This window comes from Cydia strobilella, chromosome 27 (genome assembly GCF_947568885.1).
Source record: "Cydia strobilella chromosome 27, ilCydStro3.1, whole genome shotgun sequence".
Taxonomy (NCBI): Eukaryota; Metazoa; Arthropoda; class Insecta; order Lepidoptera; family Tortricidae; genus Cydia; species Cydia strobilella.
In genome coordinates, this window is record NC_086067.1 from 7,299,120 (window position 1) to 7,318,745 (window position 19,626).

General features: G+C 36.9%; 1 protein-coding gene and 1 long non-coding RNA gene across 2 annotated transcripts in view; one reads left to right on the top strand and one right to left on the bottom strand.

Annotated features, from left to right (window-relative positions):
* Positions 1–18: 18 nt before the first annotated feature.
* Positions 19–1,084, top strand: LOC134753486 (uncharacterized). The gene is made up of 3 exons (XR_010128825.1): positions 19–179; positions 500–559; positions 947–1,084. It is a non-coding gene; the product is annotated as an uncharacterized LOC134753486 (long non-coding RNA).
* A 1,572-nt stretch (positions 1,085–2,656) lies between these two features.
* LOC134753622 (glycogen [starch] synthase) overlaps positions 2,657–19,626 on the bottom strand; it is a 36,897-nt gene continuing 19,927 nt past the window's right edge. Inside the window, exons 13-18 of the mRNA XM_063689558.1 lie at positions 18,751–18,828; positions 16,484–16,658; positions 14,351–14,480; positions 12,593–12,674; positions 11,396–11,528; positions 2,657–7,435 (exon numbers count right to left, since the gene is read on the bottom strand). Of these exons, the coding sequence (XP_063545628.1) occupies positions 7,338–7,435; positions 11,396–11,528; positions 12,593–12,674; positions 14,351–14,480; positions 16,484–16,658; positions 18,751–18,828 (696 nt within the window). The 3' untranslated portion in view covers positions 2,657–7,337. The remainder of the gene's footprint in view (positions 7,436–11,395; positions 11,529–12,592; positions 12,675–14,350; positions 14,481–16,483; positions 16,659–18,750; positions 18,829–19,626) is intronic.

Sequence of the window (19,626 nt, forward strand, 5' to 3'; positions counted from 1 at the left end):
AAAACGAAAAACCAGAAAACCTTGAACCTGTATTTGAACCAGGAAACGAACAACCAGAAAATCCTGAATTGGTACCAGAGCCAGGAAATGAAGACACGGAACAAACCAGCGAAGAGCCAGCTGAAGAATTGAATGAAGAAAAAGATAAACCGGATATCATGAGCGAACTGCTTAAGAGCGTAAGTGTCCACAAGGATTTTAAAACATAAAAAAGTATACTCTGTCAAACCCACACTGTCAGTAAAAAAAGGCGCGAAACTCAAATTTTCATCGGAAGGTCAACCCTTCGCGCCTACAATTTTTAATTTGCCGCCTTTTTCTACTGACGAAAAACGCAAATAGTAAATTTATAAATTTGCAATAAATAATAATCAATGTGTAGACAGATGTGAAGGCCAACCATGTATTGACCTTATCCAGTCTATGGTAAAAATTATAAAAAGAAAGCAAAATGCAAAAAGAGCATTCGTCAATATTTTACCTATTTAATTTATTACAGGAACAGTTCTGGAAGTTGATTGGAGAATGGACCGCGACATACATGGAACTTTTAGAGAAGGTACGTTGCATTTTTTATTTTTAGTATACTGTTGTCCTTCTGACTTATAAATAACTATTAAATTTAAAAAAAACCATGCGCCTTACATCATTTTGAAAACGGGCTGATACTCTTCAAACTGCTGGATCGATTTCTATGAAACATAGCTTTAGCTTTTTTTACCACCGCAAGTAAAAAAACCGCATTGAAATCGGACCATCCGTTGGAGAGATACGATGCCCCAGACAAACAGACACACATTGGAGTCAAATATATAACACCCCTCTTTTTGCGTCGCTGGTTAAAAAAAGCACTTAACATTTGAAAAACTATATTTTCTTTTTTTCTAATTATTTTGATACCTACTTTCTGAAGATGACTTTACTAATTTTTGTCATTTTTACACAGCATATAAGAAAAATTGCAATCCAAGAAATATGCAACCGCGAGAAATCTGGTGAACAGATGTGCCTCCTGGAAGACAAACCTAAAGATGATGATGGAGCTATAACCAATGACGGCAAGATCATTGTAGATGGTAAAGAAATAGATATAACAAACACGGATAATTTAGACAAAGATCTTAGATCTCTCTTTAAGAGAGGACATCAATACAATAAAGGTGATAATGATAAGAAAATTGAAAATAAGATAGAAGCGTCTAAAATCTATGGTAATTCAGTAGGAAGTGAGAGAGTAACAAATGTATTTATATTTGCCGCTGACAAAGCTGAAGAGATTATAGAGAATTTGGAACCGGGTACCGAATCTGAAGTTGATTTCGTAATCGACGAAAGGATAAAAGAAAACAAAAATAAGAAGTCTACTGAAGTTGTTGACCAATCAGAATCAAATTTAGGAGATACTGAACCTAACACAAGTGAAGTAAATAAAGAAGAAGGTAATAATGAAGAAACATACGAAGGTGGGGCTAACAAGGAAGAACCGAACGAAGAGAACATAAACGAATCAAATATCGGTGAAAATAAGGAAGAAGTTAATAATGAAGAAGTAATCAAAGAAGAAAGTGAGGGTGATAAGGAAGAATTTAATAAAGACGAATCAAATGAAGGCGAAGCTAACATAGAAGAGTCAAATAAAGATGCAAATGAACCTTATATAGAAGAATATAAGGAGGAACCCGCGAGTGACATAGAAGACTCGAAACGTGAAGACTATTCTAAGGTAGAACCTAGTGAAAGCGAATCAAGTTACAAAACTGCTCGTACGTAATATTAATCGAAACAAGTCAAATAATAAATACTATTAAGTATACAAATACGAGAATTTTTGCTCTATGACGCTCTTTCCACATTAACCTTACTCCTCTTCTACAATTTATGAATCTTAAAATGATCATAAAATAAGCAAATTAATAGTCATTTAAGTTAATATTTCTAAGTTTTAGGTATACCTAACGTAAATTAAAAATTTGTTACTATTTGTATATGTAGATTAGAATTGTATTCAACTTTTTGCACGTTTAACAAAAAAAGTATTGTTATGTGACTTAATGTGAATTCAAAAGACAATAAACAAATAAAAAATATATAAATCCTTAATTTTTACTATGCCCTCTAGATTTGAAGCTTTCGTAACCAAAATGTACCTAACTCGACCATCTCAAAAATCATCATTTCAAGAATTGGTGCAGGCACTACTTTTTACGATAGTTCCAACCTTCCTGCTAACTATTCTTTAGATACCTAACTATCCTCCTAATGTTAATAATTTGTGGTATTTTCTATAAAAAGGGACCTTATTGTCGATGGCGCTTACGCCATTATAAACGATGCTCCTATATAAATACAATGCCGCGCGACGATGTGTGGCGTAAGCGCCATCGACAATAAGGTCCCTTTTTATAGAAAATGCCCCATTTAATATGTAGTCGCCATCAGATATATCGGAGCGGCCGAGGTGGTTCTCAGGTAAAAAAAGGTACCACATTGTCGCTTACCACAAGGACGCTCTGACCCTTGTGGTAAGCGACAATGTGGTACCTTTTTCAAAACGACACAGTTGAGCACCTCGGACGCTCTAATATATCTGATGGCGGCTGTACATACAATATAAAACTAGGCATTTTTCCAGGTGCGATAATAAAACAAATCATAATAAAATTAAAAACATATTTTATTGAAACCACTGGATCATATGGCACTTTAATTACCAAATCAATTAACTAATTACTTAATCATTCAAGTTCAATGCTCTGACCTACATTTTTATTTATATGGAAAACTCCACTTGAAATGAGGAAAACTATTAAGATATTTAAACGAAATTACTAGGAATTACGTCAACAACATATTTCCAAATCGATACCATATAGAGATATATTTGAATACAGGGTGGGAGATCCAAATGGGTCAATTTTCGATCACTCTTGAGGATATAGAGTTAGACCAAGATAAGTGCAGCGATTTTGAAAGACTGTGCAAGTGTTATTTTAAACGTCATTCTTATATACTGCATATACTGCATAACTGCATTGCTGAGTAGAGACCATTTCAGCCTCACATCCTTATCTGTTAGTTTTGTATTTTTCACCTTTGTTTTTTTTTCTTTCTTGTTGTTGTTAATGTATCTTTGTAATGTAATAATGATGTGTTGCCTGAATAAATATTATTCTATTCTATTCTATATAAAAATTATGGCGTATAAATAGCACTTGCACAGTTGTGCTGTCAAAATTGTTGCAGAGTTGTTTTGGTCTAACTCTTAAGTACTTTTTGCTAGAACTTCTGAAGAAAACGGTAAGTTAAATTTTAACTTGGTACTCCGCCGCTGAGTGGCTACAGAACCTCTAGAATGTCTTATTTTATCTAGAATGAATGTTTTATGTAATTTTATTTTATTATTCTTTTGTACTTTTATTTCATTTTCTTTTGTACTTGATAATGTGGCAATAAACAATTCTTATTCTTATTTTTATTTCATTAAATATAATATATGTATATATTATTACATCATCTATGTGTATTTTGTTAATTCCAAAACGAAAAAATACTAAAATTGTGGCTGATAATTCCGAACAGGGACTCTTATTACAACGGAATATGAGTGATTATTAAATGATTTTCGAGATTATCCAATATCCGATATTACCCAGATATAAATGTGTTATTTTTTTGCTCATACATATGTAAATTCCATGTGGACGTGTACCTATTTGCTGAATAAATGTTAAAGTTTGAAGTATATATACCTTATAAATTCACAATTACAAGACAAAGGAAATCAACAAAAATTTACACTTATTTACTTCAGATTATTTTCATTGATTAGTCTGGGTAACCCACCCTGTATATTACATTTTAACAATTATTTCGATTAACTCTTAAAATTAAGATGGCAGTTAAAGACTATTTTAATCAGACATCGCTAACAACGATCAAGGAGTTTAAATCTTAGCCAATGTCTTTCCTTATTATATGTGTCGTTTTCAATCAAAAGATACCACATTGTCGCTTGCCATAAGCACGCTCTGACAGGTTTATGGTAAGCGACAATTTGGTACCTTTTGATTAAAAACGTCACATATGTAGCAATCAACACAGAATAAAAGATTATACCTCGTTCGTGGTGGCCCCTACTATGACAGTTCATATATGGAGTAGCTGTCAAGTAAAATGTTTGTAGAAATTTGTTGGCACATTAATTTGTTTAGAAATGTAACATTTATATCGTTATTCCCATGTAGATTGTTACTATATAAAAGATATTTAAAATACTAGAAGCCTTTTCATCCTATTTCGGATGGAACATTCTAAAATATAAGAAATATATAATTATCTATCTAAAATTTCATAAAAGGCAATAACAATTCTAAAATCCATAAAAATAAAACCCTATTTACCGAAAAAAAATAACATTTTTTAATAGAGAATTTCGAAAAACTATTGATTTTTTAATATTGCTTTTGTATTAGGCTAAGTATACCTGTCATAATTTCAAAATATAGGTAATCTATATAAACTTATTCTTAATAAGGATCTCTTCTAGCTATCATAGGATAATAAATTGATAATTAAAATCAGTTAAGACCTTCAAAACTTATAAAATTCATACACTATAAGTAATAAGATGTACATAAAAAGGCAAGTATATATTTTTTAACAAAAATAACAATAGAAAAATATATTATATTTCCTTAAGACTGCGTCGACCAGTGGCGCCCTCGTTGGGCAATCGTGTTTTCTAAACCAATTAATTTATGTATAAATCAGTAAACAAGCAAACAACTAAACGGCAAATGGTGGGCACATTTTTCCGTTTAAGTGATAAAGCGAAACACAAGCAAAATAAAACTATGTGAAAAGGACCAAAAGTTGGGAAATCAGTAGGACAACAGTACAGGATGGCTAAAAAATAAGTTCATTCCCGTTGCCAGGGAGGTTTTGGGATTATACTGAGCAACTTTTACTATGGGACCAATCACGAAATCGCGAAAAAAATTTACCCTCGCATAGAAAATGGACCAGCCAAAATGTATGAAACAGCCAATTTTATTTTCGCGGTTTCGTGGTTGGTCCCATAGTAAAAGTTGCTCAGTATAATTCCAAAACCTCCCTGGCAACGGGAATGCACTTATTTTTTAGCCACCGTGTATAACATTTAAAACTTTAGCGTTATGAACACATATTAAATCACATTTACAATCGCGAAATTATTTTGTTACTTTTATGTAAATAAAGGTAACAAAATAAATTCGCGATAACGACCTAACGACGTCGTCGACGTCGGTAACGACGTTTCCCGACGTTTCGTTTTTTCCGACGTTGTTAGCCGCGACCACGACCAGTGAAACCTGTCGAAACGTCGGTAAATAAAGGTAACAAAATAAATTCGCGATAACGACCTAACGACGTCGTCGACGTCGGTAACGACGTTTCCCGACGTTTCGTTTTATCCGACGTTTTTAGCCGCGACCACGACAAGTGAAACCTGTGTCGAAACGTCGGTAAATAAAGGCAACAAAATAAATTCGCGATAGACCCGTTTGCAAATGTGATATAATTGTAATATGAGATGTTTTCAACCAGGTCAAAAGGTACCACATTGTCGGTTGTTGATAAGATTGATTTCTAATTGAAGCTATATGGAAATAGCGCCTTACTGACAAGCGACAATAAGTACGTCACATGTAATACTGATTTATACATTCGATTCGATTGGTTTATTAGAAAACACAAATCGCCCAATGGCGCCACTGGACGGTCGACGCAATATTAACAACACAGTGTCTTTTTATATGTGATATTTTGCAATTGCACTAGTCATAAAAGAAAAGTATAAATTCGATAACTAACTTGTTTACTACAAAATCCAAATACCAAAGTGAGTTGGTGGTAACTACTGGGAATTTTTTTCTCAGCTGTTACCAAGCGGGACAGGTGAGAAAAAAATCACAGGGTAACTAGTGGGAATAACCCATAAAACGCTACCAATAGTTATTTGTGCAACAAGAGAGGAAAGTTGGTTTTTCTTGCGAGTGTTTATTTTGAGTCCCGAGAAAGCGAAAGATCTTGAGCGTAGCGAGGGACTCAAAAACACGAGATGTAAAATAACTTTGCTCTCGTGTTGCACACATAATTTTTCACCTCAGTAGTGAGAACATATTAAAGGTTAAAACGTATTTCGAATTACACAGAATAATTCAGAAAAAAAATTGTAATCAAAGTATGAAGTGGCAGTTCATGGTCTTCACTAAATTAAAAAGCTACTTTGTTTCACTCCCTGGAGTGAGGAAAGTCGCACTTTCCTTACTCCAGGGAGTGACGAAAGTAGGCTTGTTCGAGCTGCTGAGGTGAAAACGTCACTTTACGGATTGGTAAATTTTACCTTTGGATATGTAGTAGATGATCCCGGATCTGCCTACCGGATGAAACTTAAATATATTTTATAAAATAAATAATTCTGCCTATCCTCGTAAGGCCCACCATACAAAGTTTCCCTATTTTTAATTTGAACCTTGTTGTATAGAAGATTAGGGTGACTTTCGTTTGTTTTAGAAAACATTGAAACAAAAGAAATGCTACTTAATTCAGTTAGTGTAAGGTTCAAATTAGATTGAAACAGAGTGTACATTGTAATGCACATCGGGCCTTACGAGGTTATTTTAATCCCACTACTGGGCACAGGCCCTCTCATGCGCGAGAGGGCTTGGGCTATAGTCCCCACGCTAGCACAATGCGGATTGGGGACTTCACATACACCTTTGAATTACTTCGCAGATGTATGCAGGTTTCACGACGTTTTCCTTCCCCGAAAAGTTAGTGGTAAATATCAAATGATATTTCGTACATAAGTTCTGAGACTCATTGGTACAAGCCAGGTTTGAACCCGCGACTTTCGGATTGAAAGTCAGCCACCACCGCTTAAATATATTTTATGAAGAATATGTTCCTATAAAGGGTTGCATATAAAAATATAGTCAAGATTATTTTTAATAATTTTTTGAAAAAATTTAGTTTCATCTGGTAGTCAGATCGGTGAAGGTCGGCCTTACGTGGGATCTTAGACCAGTGCCATTCTCAATCAAAAGGGTACTTATTGTCGGTTGTCAATAAGGCGCTATTTCCATATAGCTTCAATTTGAAATCAACCTTATTGACAAGCGACAATGTGGTACCTTTTGGTTGAAAATGGCAATACTAGGCATTGATCGATAGATGTCGCTATAATTATGTAATAGTTTGCAAAAGTGCAAATATTACATTACAGTTCCTTCTAAATTACACTCTATATCTTAGGCAATAAGGTGCACATTAGAAGAGACAGCAAGTTTATTTTTTTATTTGTCACTGATCCTCAATTCGGCCAATTCCTTCTCTTCATCAACCTCGTCTTCGTCATCTGAGCCGTGTAAGGATGCCGCGGGGGTTGTTACTCCTATAATAAATATACATATTAATTATTTTATTCCCACTACCTCAAAATGTGTTTATTTTGCTCCAAAATTCGAAATTTTATACCAGATGAACGCCTCACATAACTCATGAAGGAGACCTGGGGAGCATTTTCTATTTATAACTTTATTTTAAGATTTATTAGGTATAGTTTAGTTTTAATGTTTAGTTTATTTTATCGATAGTTAAATATTCGATTGTAATAGAAACTGTAATACTTATTGATAAATATATTTATGATGAACGCCGCGTCCTTAATTTTGCATACTGAATTCGGTCATATGCGGGGGTTTTCAGCAAAAATGGTACCATTGACTTTTTTTCCGAAAAACCATCAACTTTTGGGTTATTTAGAATCACGAGTACTATTGAATGAGACAAAGAAAGTGTCCCCAGTTTTTCATACAAATTTTGGGTGTTAGTTTTGTAACGGTCCATACAAAATGTATGTGAAAATGCGTTACAAAACTGACATTTTTTTGGGGACATATTTTTTTTCTTTTCAAATCGATAGTCCTCGTGATTCTGAGTAGAAATAACCCAAAGTTGATGGATATTCGAAAAATAAGTAAATGGTTACACTGTAATAAAAGTAAGTAATAAAAATGTAATAAAAGTATGAAGTGGCAGTTGCTGAGGTGAAAACTATATAGCAACCTAATCTAAGTGTATACCTATGTATAGGTATACATATAGGTATACCTATATGTATACCTGTAATATGTTAAATAGGCATATATGTCAACATACCTACTACAATATAATAATTCTAAATTTTGAAATTTAATTTCGAAAGTATGAAGCAAATTTTGGAGCAACGTAGGCACATTTTACTTGGCTTTTCAATGTTATTGTTAGTCTACTCAAGAAATCCTTATTCTAAATAATATTATATGTGGCTACAACACAAACTAACTAAAACACTAAACAAGAAGAAATAATAATTAAAACGCGTAAAGCAGTGAAAATATCGTACTTAGTATTAATTACTTATTACAGTCACGGACTTTAATTGTTGAGCCATTTATAGTTTACGTTGGACATTTCATACCGTTAGTGACAACCAAATTAACTTGAACCTTAGATGGGTCAACAATTAAGGTCTGTGACCGTTCCCTGGGCGTTGTCACTTAAAAGTGTACCATTTACTTTTTTTCGAAAATCCATCAACTTTTGGGTTATTTCTATTCAGAATCACGAGGACTATCGATTTAAAAAGGAAAAAATATGTCCCTAAAAAAATGTCAGTTGTGACGCATTTTCACATACATTTTGTATGGACCGTTACAAAACTGACACCTAAAATTACTATAAAAAAACCGGCCAAGTGCGAGTCGGACTCGTGCACAAAGAGTTCCGTACCATTACGGAAAAAACAGCAAAAAAATCACGTTTGTTGTATGGGAGCCCCATTCAAATATTTATATTATTCTGTTTTTAGTATTTGTTGTTATAGCGGCAACAGAAATACATCATCTGTGAAAATTTCAACTGTCTAGCTATCACGGTTCATGAGATACAGCCTGGTGACAGACGGACGGACAGACGGACAGCGGAGTCTTAGTAATAGGGTCCCGTTTTTACCCTTTGGGTACGGAACCCTAAAAACTAGGGACGCTTTTTTTCTTTGTCTCATTCAATAGTGCTCGTGATTATGAGTCTAAATAACCCAAACATTTATGGTTTTTCGAAAAAAAGTAAATATGTTGCCACTCTTTTCTGAAAACCTATATGCGGCTATGCTAATCTAACTAAAAATGTTTTAAACGTGTGACATTTAACATGTTATTTTTAACTAAACCGACTAAAGTAGATACTGGGTGCTATCATCCGTGAAACACGCAAAATTTAACCCATAACAACAAAGCCTGACACTCCGCTTGTGACAAACTTACGTCACTGACATGTTGCCATTTTAGACGCGATTAAATTTCATTATTTCACCTTTTTACCGACGTTTCAGCTAGGTTGCACTAGCTGTGGTCACGGAAGACTGACGTCCCAGCAAATGTCAATTGAGATTTTAGTAAACAACACCAAAGAGGATATAATAAGATAGAGCGGTACTGTCATAGTAGATTTTGTAACCACAGTAAATTCACTGCCATCTATCGACACATATTAAAACTAAAAATGAAGATTTATAAAAATACGATAAAATGTATTGAAATAAAGATAAATGATTTTTTTTATTTGCATTAATTATTTTCATGATTTTGACCCATGTTCTTTCACTGATATGCGTTAAAATTGTTAAATAACAAACGAAACCGTCAACGCCATCTATACGACAGTAGTCCAAAGCTAGACGCGCCCTCTGATCGAGAATAAAATTTTCTTGATTTTCGAGGCACGTTTTTTCCTCAGACTGTATCCATCTATTACGGAGTTATATCTATCTTTGACAACACTAAACTAATAAAACTTCCGTGAGACACAGACATATTAAACATATTAATAACGGGTCACTCACGTATTACGGAGTGAAACATGTCGAGCGTTTTCGACTTAAAATGCGTGAGTGACCCGTTATGAATATGTTCAACACTAAACTACCCGGGAAACGGGTAGATACATTTATTTGTCTACCCTGAACATTTATATAAACTAATGTCCGGTAGTTTAGTGTTGTTTACCAAAATATCAATTGACATTTTGCTGGGACGTCAGGCTTCCGTGACCACACCTAGTGCAACCTGGCTGAAACGTTGGAAAAAGGTAAAATAATGAAATTTAATCGCATGATACCCGGTAATGACATTAATTATTATTATTTATTCCATATTCGATATAATTTCAATTGTCAGAATGACTAGTCATCAGATGTCAGTGATGACGTGAACTCATCTCACCCCCAGAGTGTCACCGGCAAAGTATAGATACCCTATTTATCCGCACAATTATTCAGCTTCGCTATAAGCTCGTCTATCTGTTCCACCACAGCTTCGCTCAGAGGCTCCAAAAAGTTTTCCGGAGTCCTATAGTTCTCGCTCTCTGATTCGCTGAAGGGCTTCTCGAAATTGAGCTCTATGCCATCGGTCGAAGGTGCATTTTTGATGTCGAGGAGTTCAAGCGATTGTTGAAGATTCAGAATAGGTTTCTCTGTTTGAGTGTTGATGTCTTTGGTGACTGGCCGCTGGTTGCGTACTGATGTCAAAATAGATATTGGCATTAAGTCCGCCTATTGTACGAGTTTTTTTTTAAATAAAGAGTGACCAGAGAGCTGGCAGCTTTTTCGCAGCGCATAAGTATTGATTCAGCGAGGGAATGCTGCCAGCGTATTTGCCACAAAGCCACGGGGGCCTTATTTAGATGTGTTTTAATTTAGATTAGTTTTTAATTTTATTATATTTAAGTAGTTTTATATTAAAAAAAATCTGTTTTTTTTTAACGGTGACTGTCATTATTATATAACAAACTACGACATTTATTGGAATTTATTAATAATGTTATTAACTGAAATATATAATTAATAATGAAATAAAACTATGAAAACGGATTATATCGCGTATATTGAATTTATAATACATCCCGACGTTTCGAACCCTTTACAGCGTTCGTGGTCAACGGATGACGGATAGTTTTCATAGTTTTATTTCATGAGTAACTATCGCGGTAACCGAAGACAATATTATATAATTAATAATGTTATTAACATTTATTGGATGTCATTTATTTTACTATAATTATGTGTTTAAATACACTTTGCATATACAGTGTGGAAAAAATTGATGGGCATCTATCTGGTCCACGTACACGTCCAGTGTGTGTGTGTGTGTGTGTGTGTGTGTGTGTGTGTGTGTGTGTGTGTGGCTTATAAAATAAATAAGATAAAAAAAAAATGACTAGTCATCAGATGTCAGTGATGAGTGATGATGAGTGTGTGTGTGTGTGTGTGTGTGTGTGTGTGTGTGTGTGCGTGTGTGTGTGTATGTTCACTTACTGGAGTGCGTAGGGCTGGGCGGCTCGGAGATGGGCCGCGGGTAGTTGAACTTCTTCCCCAGCTCCACGTACATCTGGTCCACGTAGTCCGGGTACACGGTCTGCAGGGCCTTCGCCCGCGCTCGGCGGTAGTACTGGAAAATTAACAGAGGTACAATACACGGTGGCTAAAAAATAAGTTCATTCCCGTTGCCAGGGAGGTTTTGGGATTATACTGAGCAACTTTTACTATGGGACCAACCAGGTAATCGCGAAATAATAATAAAAAAATTCAAACAAAACTTATTTTCAATATACGACATCATAAAGAAACACACTGTATTTAATCATTGGCAGTGCTTTTGACAATTTGTTCGAAAGAGTGCGGCAATTATGACATTTGTCACAAGTCAGAATCTTATTAGTTATTAGTGTCAAGATAATCAAAAAGGTCGAAGAAGGTTTCATACTATTTAAGACCTCAGAAGCTACTAACTAACACATACAGGCTGCTCTAAAGTAAAAAAATCGTAATTTGTTAATTTCTTCGTAACCGCTACACCGGTTGTTATGATACTTTGTATACTGGTTCTAAATACCCTAATGCATATGTACGTTTTGGCTGTGTCCAATGGCTAGGGACACCCTGTATACAACAAAACGTAGAATAGCCCAGTTAGAGTGGGTCAGTTAATATTATTTGTTTTGAGGGTTCCGTACCCAAAGGGTAAAAACGGGACCCTATTACTAAGACTCCGCTGTCCGTCTGTCTGTCACCAGGCTGTATTTCATGAACCGTGATAGCTAGACAGTTGAAATTTTCACAGATGATGTATTTCTGTTGCCGCTATAACGACAAATACTAAAAAGTACGGAACCCTCGGTGGGCGAGTCCGACTCGCACTTGGCCGGTTTTTTTTACTAAATATTTATAATATTAAACTTATTAATAACGGGTCACTCACGTATTTTAAGTCGAAAAACGCTCGACACGTTTCACTCCGTAACGAGCAGCGTCATCAGGAGCTTGCGTTGACGGTGCGGGCGCGGAGGGCTGCGGTCACCGTCAACGCAAGCTTCTGATGACGCTCCTCGTTACGGAGTGAAACGTGTCGTTTTTCGACTTAAAATACGTGAGTGACCCGTTATTAATATGTTTAATACGTCGGTGTCTCACGGAAGTTTTTTTAAATAAATACTTATAATGGTAATTACTTACAATCCCCAGATTTCTCCAATCCATAAGGTCGGACAACCGCTCAGTGCGATTTCTTTGAATAATGCGCTGCCGTCTCGACATCCTGTCAAACAAGTTTCAAATATTAAGTAATCATTTATACCGGAGAGGAATCGACAAAAAAAAATATTTAGTTTTTGAACCTGTTGACCAAATTTCACGAAAATCGGTTGAGAAACCATTTTTGTCCAAGCTGAAACGGAGACCTCCGCTCCGCTCGGTCAATAATCATACCAAGTTTTGCACTGCACAGCGCATTGTACTTACTTGGTAAAGTCAAACATGTACTGCGCCAGTTGTTGAACGGAGCCCTCTAACGAGATGTACCGTCTGTCCACAACGTACTGCCATACGACATCGGGTCGGCGATGGCACAGAATAAATAATAGTATTATCATACAGAACGGCCACGCACCGCCCCGACCCGACTCGAATGCCCTCGTCCCGCGACACCAGATGGACGGCCGTTTGCCGGCCGCTCAGTACTATTTTTAAGCAACTTACACTATGACGCATGACGCGTGCACAGACGTGTCGTTCACACATAGAAACGCAAGTGATTTTTGATGTATAGCGTGTTTGCCCTGTGGCGATGTGTAGCACAAAAAACTTCAACTTACCTGGTAAAGTCAAACATGTACTGCGCCAGTTGTTGAACGGATCCCTCCAGCGAGATGTACCGTCTGTCCACAACGTACTGCCATACGACATCGGGTCGGCGATGGCACAGAATAAGTAATAGTATTATCATACAGAACGGCCACGCACCGCCCCGCCCCGACTCGAATGCCCTCGTCCCGCGACACCAGATGGACGGCCGTTTGCCGGCCGCTCAGTACTATTTTTAAGCAACTTACACTATGACGCATGACGCGTGCACAGACGTGTCGTTCACACATAGAAACGCAAGTGATTTTTGATGTATAGCGTGTTTGCCCTGTGGCGATGTGTAGCACAAAAAACTTCAACTTACCTGGTAAAGTCAAACATGTACTGCGCCAGTTGTTGAACGGATCCCTCCAGCGAGATGTACCGTCTGTCCACAATGTAGATGCCGTACGAGATCGGATCGGCGATATCAAGCGTATCTCACTCCACAATTTCGTCGCGTCACTACAAGTACCTGCGGCCGCCCCAATGTTGGGGTTTTGCCATAGTAATGGGGTTGGCCGGTCGAAATAATTAGCAGATGGCACCTGCATAGCTTGCCCTGTCAATCCCTAGAATTGTGTCAAATTTTTGATTTTTTAATGCCCTGAATACCAGCCCTTTGAGCCAAATCTCATAGAAAAAGGGGCAAGCTATGATGGCGCCATCTCTGCAAACCTTTGGCAATTGCCAACCCTATTGCCGCGCACCGCTACGGAACGGACGCCTGCACGCGCTTGCGCCGCCTTGCGCGTAGTAGACGCGTTTTGTTCGAGAGTGAATCTTCTGCACCTACTGTACCTAGTATAGTATGCGGTCTATCTACTGAGCTCGTTCACTTACCTGCACTGACAATGGCATTCTGTTAAACAAAAGCCATTATTTTTTTTGTGCCTGAGCGCGTGGCCTTTGTGCCTGATCGCGTGGCTATTGTGTGTGAGCCTCAGGCACAAAGGCCACGCGCTCAGGCACAAAAGAAATAATGGCTTTTGTTTAACAGAATGCCATTGTTAGTACGTAAGTGAACGAGTTCAGTAGAGATAGCGTTAACTATACTATTATATATTCTGTGGCGATATGTAGAACACTTACCTGGTAAAGTCAAACATGTACTGAGCCAGTTGTTGAATGGATCCCTCCAACGAGATGTACCGTCTGTCAACGATGTAGATGCCGTACGACATCGGGTCGGCGATTTGTTCTTGCATAAAGCAGCCGAAACCTGCGAATTTGGACTTTATTATTTAGATATTAAGGATGATTTTAAATTTAAGAAATGTGACATTTTCAACCAAAAGGTACCACATTGTCGCTTGTCAATAAGGTTGATTTCAAATTGAAGTTGTATGGAAATAACGCCTTATTGACAACCGACAATAAGTACCCTTTTGATTGAAAATGGCACAAATTGTGTCTACTACTAGTTTAATTCTGTATTAAGAGTCCCTGGCAAGCTCGGTTCTCCATTCAAACGTAGTTACGCTCTCATTTTAAAACGACTAGCTAGATTGCTCTGAAACTTTGTACTTACAATAGGATAAGGTATATCTATGTCTGTAATTCGTTTATGTAGCTTCAGATACGCATATGGAGGAAATATTCGCTGCCCTGTGTGAAGTCTCGGTAGCTCAGTTGGCAGAGCGATGGGCTAGTGCTCCAGTTCACGGCGGGGTCTCGGAGGTCTGCAAAGTTGCCCCCCAAAAGCGACCCCGCCCAAAAGCGAGCGTCGGAACACCCCAGGGGTTTTAGTCCGTGTGAGTCGGACATACCCTCGGCTTCTCCTGGGCCGGGTGGGATCTCTAACGGATTTCCCCTGGGTAAAAAAAAAAGTGCTCCAGAGTTCGAGCCTCGCCCGAGACAGTGAATTTTTACACTTTTAATATATTTTTCTCAAAAATGGACGGCAAAGTCGACGTTGCCGGTTAAAAAGTAGGTCGCGAAGTGCGTAGTTTAAGGTCAGTCAAAAAATTCAAAAGTTAAAAACACTGCAGTCTCGATTTAAGGACTGCAATGTTGCATACAAATTCCATTAATTGGCGATTTCCAAACTTTTTAAAAGTGGAAGTGGCCATATCAAATGAAGGCATAGGTCCATTAAACAGCCAAACAGATGATCAGTACTTATTATAATGTTGGTACCACGACTATTTAGGTGTCTCAAATAGGTTGGCGTATTTTCAGCAGAAAAATACACTTCCATTTTTAATTAAAAAAATAAAACAGCGGCAAAGCAAATCTTTTTACTTTTTTCTGTAAAAATATATACATAAGAATGTTGCTTCTGTAAAATATTTATATGATATTTGCATTTATTGCGCCATTTTTGAGAAAAGCACTATATATGACTCGGCAGGAAGGCTACTTGCTGGCTTCGGATTCAATTAAACGGACTCCCAAGGTCGTCCGTTTAAAACGAATCCTCAGCCAGCAAGTAGCTACTTCCGAGCATCGACAATAATGTACTATAGAGATATACCTGACAGGTTAGTCGTGATGCTAGGTGTGCGTTTTCTAAAATAAATATTGAAAACCTGATTCTTTCAAATCTGAACTTTTGGGCTCATTCTACTCAGAATCGACAGCTTCTCCATCCTGCCATTAAAAAAACCGGCCAAGTGCGAGTCGGACTCGCGCACGAAGGGTTCCGTACCATTACGCAAACAAACGGCAAAAAAAATCACGTTTGTTGTATGGGAGCCCCACTTAAATATTTATTTTATTCTGTTTTTAGTATTTGTTGTTCTAGCGGCATCAGAAATACATCATCTGTGAAAATTTCAGCTGTCTAGTTATCACGGTTCATGAGATACAGCCTGGTGACAGACGGACAGACAGACAGACAGAGGAGCCTTAGTAATAGGGTCCCGTTTTTACCCTTTAGTAACGGAATCCTAAAAAAAGATGGCTCAAAATGCAATAGCGCGCGTTTGTTAGTTTAAGTTTAAGTGAAAATTTCAGCTGTCTAGTTATCACGGTTCATGAGATACAGCCTTGTGACAGACGGACAGACAGACAGACAGCGAAGCCTTAGTAATAGGGTCCCATTTTCACCCTTTAGGTACGGAACCCCAAAAAAAGATGTCCCGAAATGCAATAGCGCGCGTTTGTTAGTTTAAGTTACTAGCTAACGCGCACTGTTGCGAGCTCGCTAACAGTTAAAGAGGTTCCAAAAAATCGACAATGTCACAACTCTCCTCGGTCTCCCCTATTAACTGAGACGTTTACCCGACAGGTTAGTGGTGATGCTGGGTATGCCCATGACGGTGCACTCGGCGGGCGTGTACCCCCACGGCTCGTAGTAGGAGGGGAACACGCCGAGGTGGCAGCCCCGCACGAACTCCTCGTAGTCCAGCCCGAAGAGAGGGTTGGTTGAGGTCAGGAACTCTGGGTGGAAGATTACCTGGAAAATACGAATTCAGCTATTATCTTAGTTCGCAAATGCCGCCTGTCACAAAGACAATAGACGGCAATACACCCCAGGCCAAAAGTATGGAAACAAGCTTGTATTTCAATAGAAAAGTGTGATCTTTTATACGATGGATTTTATACTACTCATTGACAATTTGGTAAAAATAATAATAGAACATTTTTAAAGTAAATTACTCTGGCTGTGATAGTTGCCAATTCAACATTTTGTCATGTAATTAAAGGGTAGGTATAATTATGTAACTTTTTCCTTCTTTTTTTTAGCTTTTTGACAATATTTTAGGATGTTTTGATATTAAGCGTGTATTTTTAATCTTTTGGGTTTGCCTAATGTAAGTCTTAGTTTACAAATATATACAACAAAGATAGAAACATGATTAAAGAAAACAACGTTGTTTCCATACTTTTGGCCTGCGGTGTAAACTTTACCTTAGCTAATTTTTTTTTTATTCAACACACAAGTGCCATGCTATTGGCATAGAGTAACTTATACTAGAGCGGTACTGTCATAGTAAATTTTGTAATCCCAGTAAATTCACTGCCATCTGTCGACACACTTTAAAACTAAAATTGAAGATTTGTAAAAATACGATAAAATGTATTTAAATATAGATAAATGATTTTTTTTATTTGCATTAATTATTTTGATAATTTTGACCCATGTTCTTTCACTGATATGCGTTAAAATTGTTAAATAACAAACGAAACCGTCAACGCCATCTATACGACTGCAGGCCAAAACTAGTAGCGCCCTCTGAACGAGAATCAAATTTTCTTGATTTTCGAGGCACGTTTTTTCCTTAGACTGTATCCATCTATTACGGAGTTATATCTATCTTTGCTATTGGTCATCACTTTTATGATATCGCCTGACCGTCTGCAAGACGTTTACACGATTTTTGCCCTTAAGGTGGTTCACAGGGAATATCTGATTCTTTGTCTTGCGAGGGCGTGACATTCACATCAGGTGTATGTATTAAAAAAAAATGTATGTAAACACTTTATTGCACATAAGACAGGTTAAGGGACTTCCGGTTCGAACCCCATCTTGATAGTAGCCTCGTGATTAATTCCTTTGTTTTTTGCTCATTAATATTGTTTAAAGTGTAATATCGATAGCTTTATTATACAATAATCTAATGTGGTAGTGTGCAGTGAATGGAGAATTAATCTCAAAGCGTGTTTAACCACCATTTTGGAGTCAACGGCCGGTAGTCCACGTGCTTCTCGTAAAATCCAGCTATCGGTTTTACGAGACAACTACAACAACCACCGAACAGCGTCGTGCTCTAAGAGCATTTATTTTGTTCCTGCCCTTTTACGTGACATTGGCTACGGGCAACACCGCCCTCAAGTCCATCAAGAAAAGAAAGAAGACAGGTTAAAATATACAATGAGGGCTATCGTTTTTTTGCTCACCAGTTGGCGCCTCTGTTGATGGTGGTCCAAAAGACTATAGAAAAGCTGTCAGTCATTGAAGTGACAAGTGACATTTGACATTTCGAACTATGGAAAAGACCACCATCTACACTAGCGCCCCTAGCGGCGAATTCATACGCGTTAGCCCTCATTAAACAGAAAGTATACAATGCAGGGGTCGGAAACCGGTATTTGCTCCATACAAAAATACCGGTATTATTACGTTCTTTTTCGTTCTTTTGTTTATAATTTAAGTTTTAATGGGACGTTTTAATAATGCAAAATTGTTTCCTAAATACATGATTCAGTCCTACGTAATGAGCATAAAAAAATCAAAATTAAGTTTGTTAATTAATGATAACTTTGTTTTCCGCTTACTGCTCCTACACTAGCTACTTTAGATTAGAAATTATTTAATTAAGGTAGGGCACTCAAGGTCTATTAACACATTGCTTATTATTACACCATTTTTGTATATGACTGTTTGTTGCCTAAATAAAAAAAAAAAAAAAAAAAAAAAAAAAAAAAAAAAAAAAAAAAAAAAAAAAAACCGGTTCCGAGCCCTGATACAATGTACAAAGGCGAACTAGGAGGCGAACTGGGAGGTGTTATACTGTCTCAGGAGTCAGGTGTATGTATGTACTTACTTTAACATTATCGTGGACAGTGTTGAACATTTGGCATCGTCTCACGGCGTTCAGTACCGGGTCGCTCCAATCATCAACCTGAAAACGAACAAAATCACAATAAAAAAAGTCATTTACTGTCGCAGTAAAAAAAAAAAAAACAAAATCGCTTTTCACAGAATATTGCGAAACGTAACATATAAATATTATTTGATTTTTGTTTATTTATTAATAAATTACAATTTTACACATAGTAATTACATTACAATACTATTCTAAATTGACATCTTTTTTCATATCCTTACATTGAATTATAAAAATTACAAATATTACAATGCATTCAATGACTATTCATTTATTATGTTTTTTTTTTTAAATATATGGCCTTGGCAGAATAGCAGCGTTGGAATTTGCCTCGCTTGCAAATTGCAACAATATGCTGAGACAGGGCCTCTTCCCTACTGCACACATTGCTGGACCCGTGTGTAATTTATATGTTTTTTTATGTTTTTAATGTGTAAATAATTTAATTTTTGTTTTTTTTTGTTTTTGCTATTATTTTTATATTCCCTTTTTTAAACATCTTTTTTCTTTCATTGTATTGTCCTGTGTATGTGTGCTTTATGGAATAAATGTCTTTCTTCTTCTATAAAACCGGCCAAGTGCGAGTCGGAATCGCGCACTGAGGTTTCCGTACTTTTTAGTATTTGTTGTTATAGCGGCAACAGAAATAAATCATCTGTGAAAATTTCAACTGTCTAGCTATCACGGTTCATGAGATACAGCCTGGTGACAGACGGACAGCGGAGTGTTAGTAATAGGGTCCCGTTTTTACCCTTTGGGTACGGAACCCTGATAATATACAAAAATATCCATAAACATACGTTATGCGTGGTG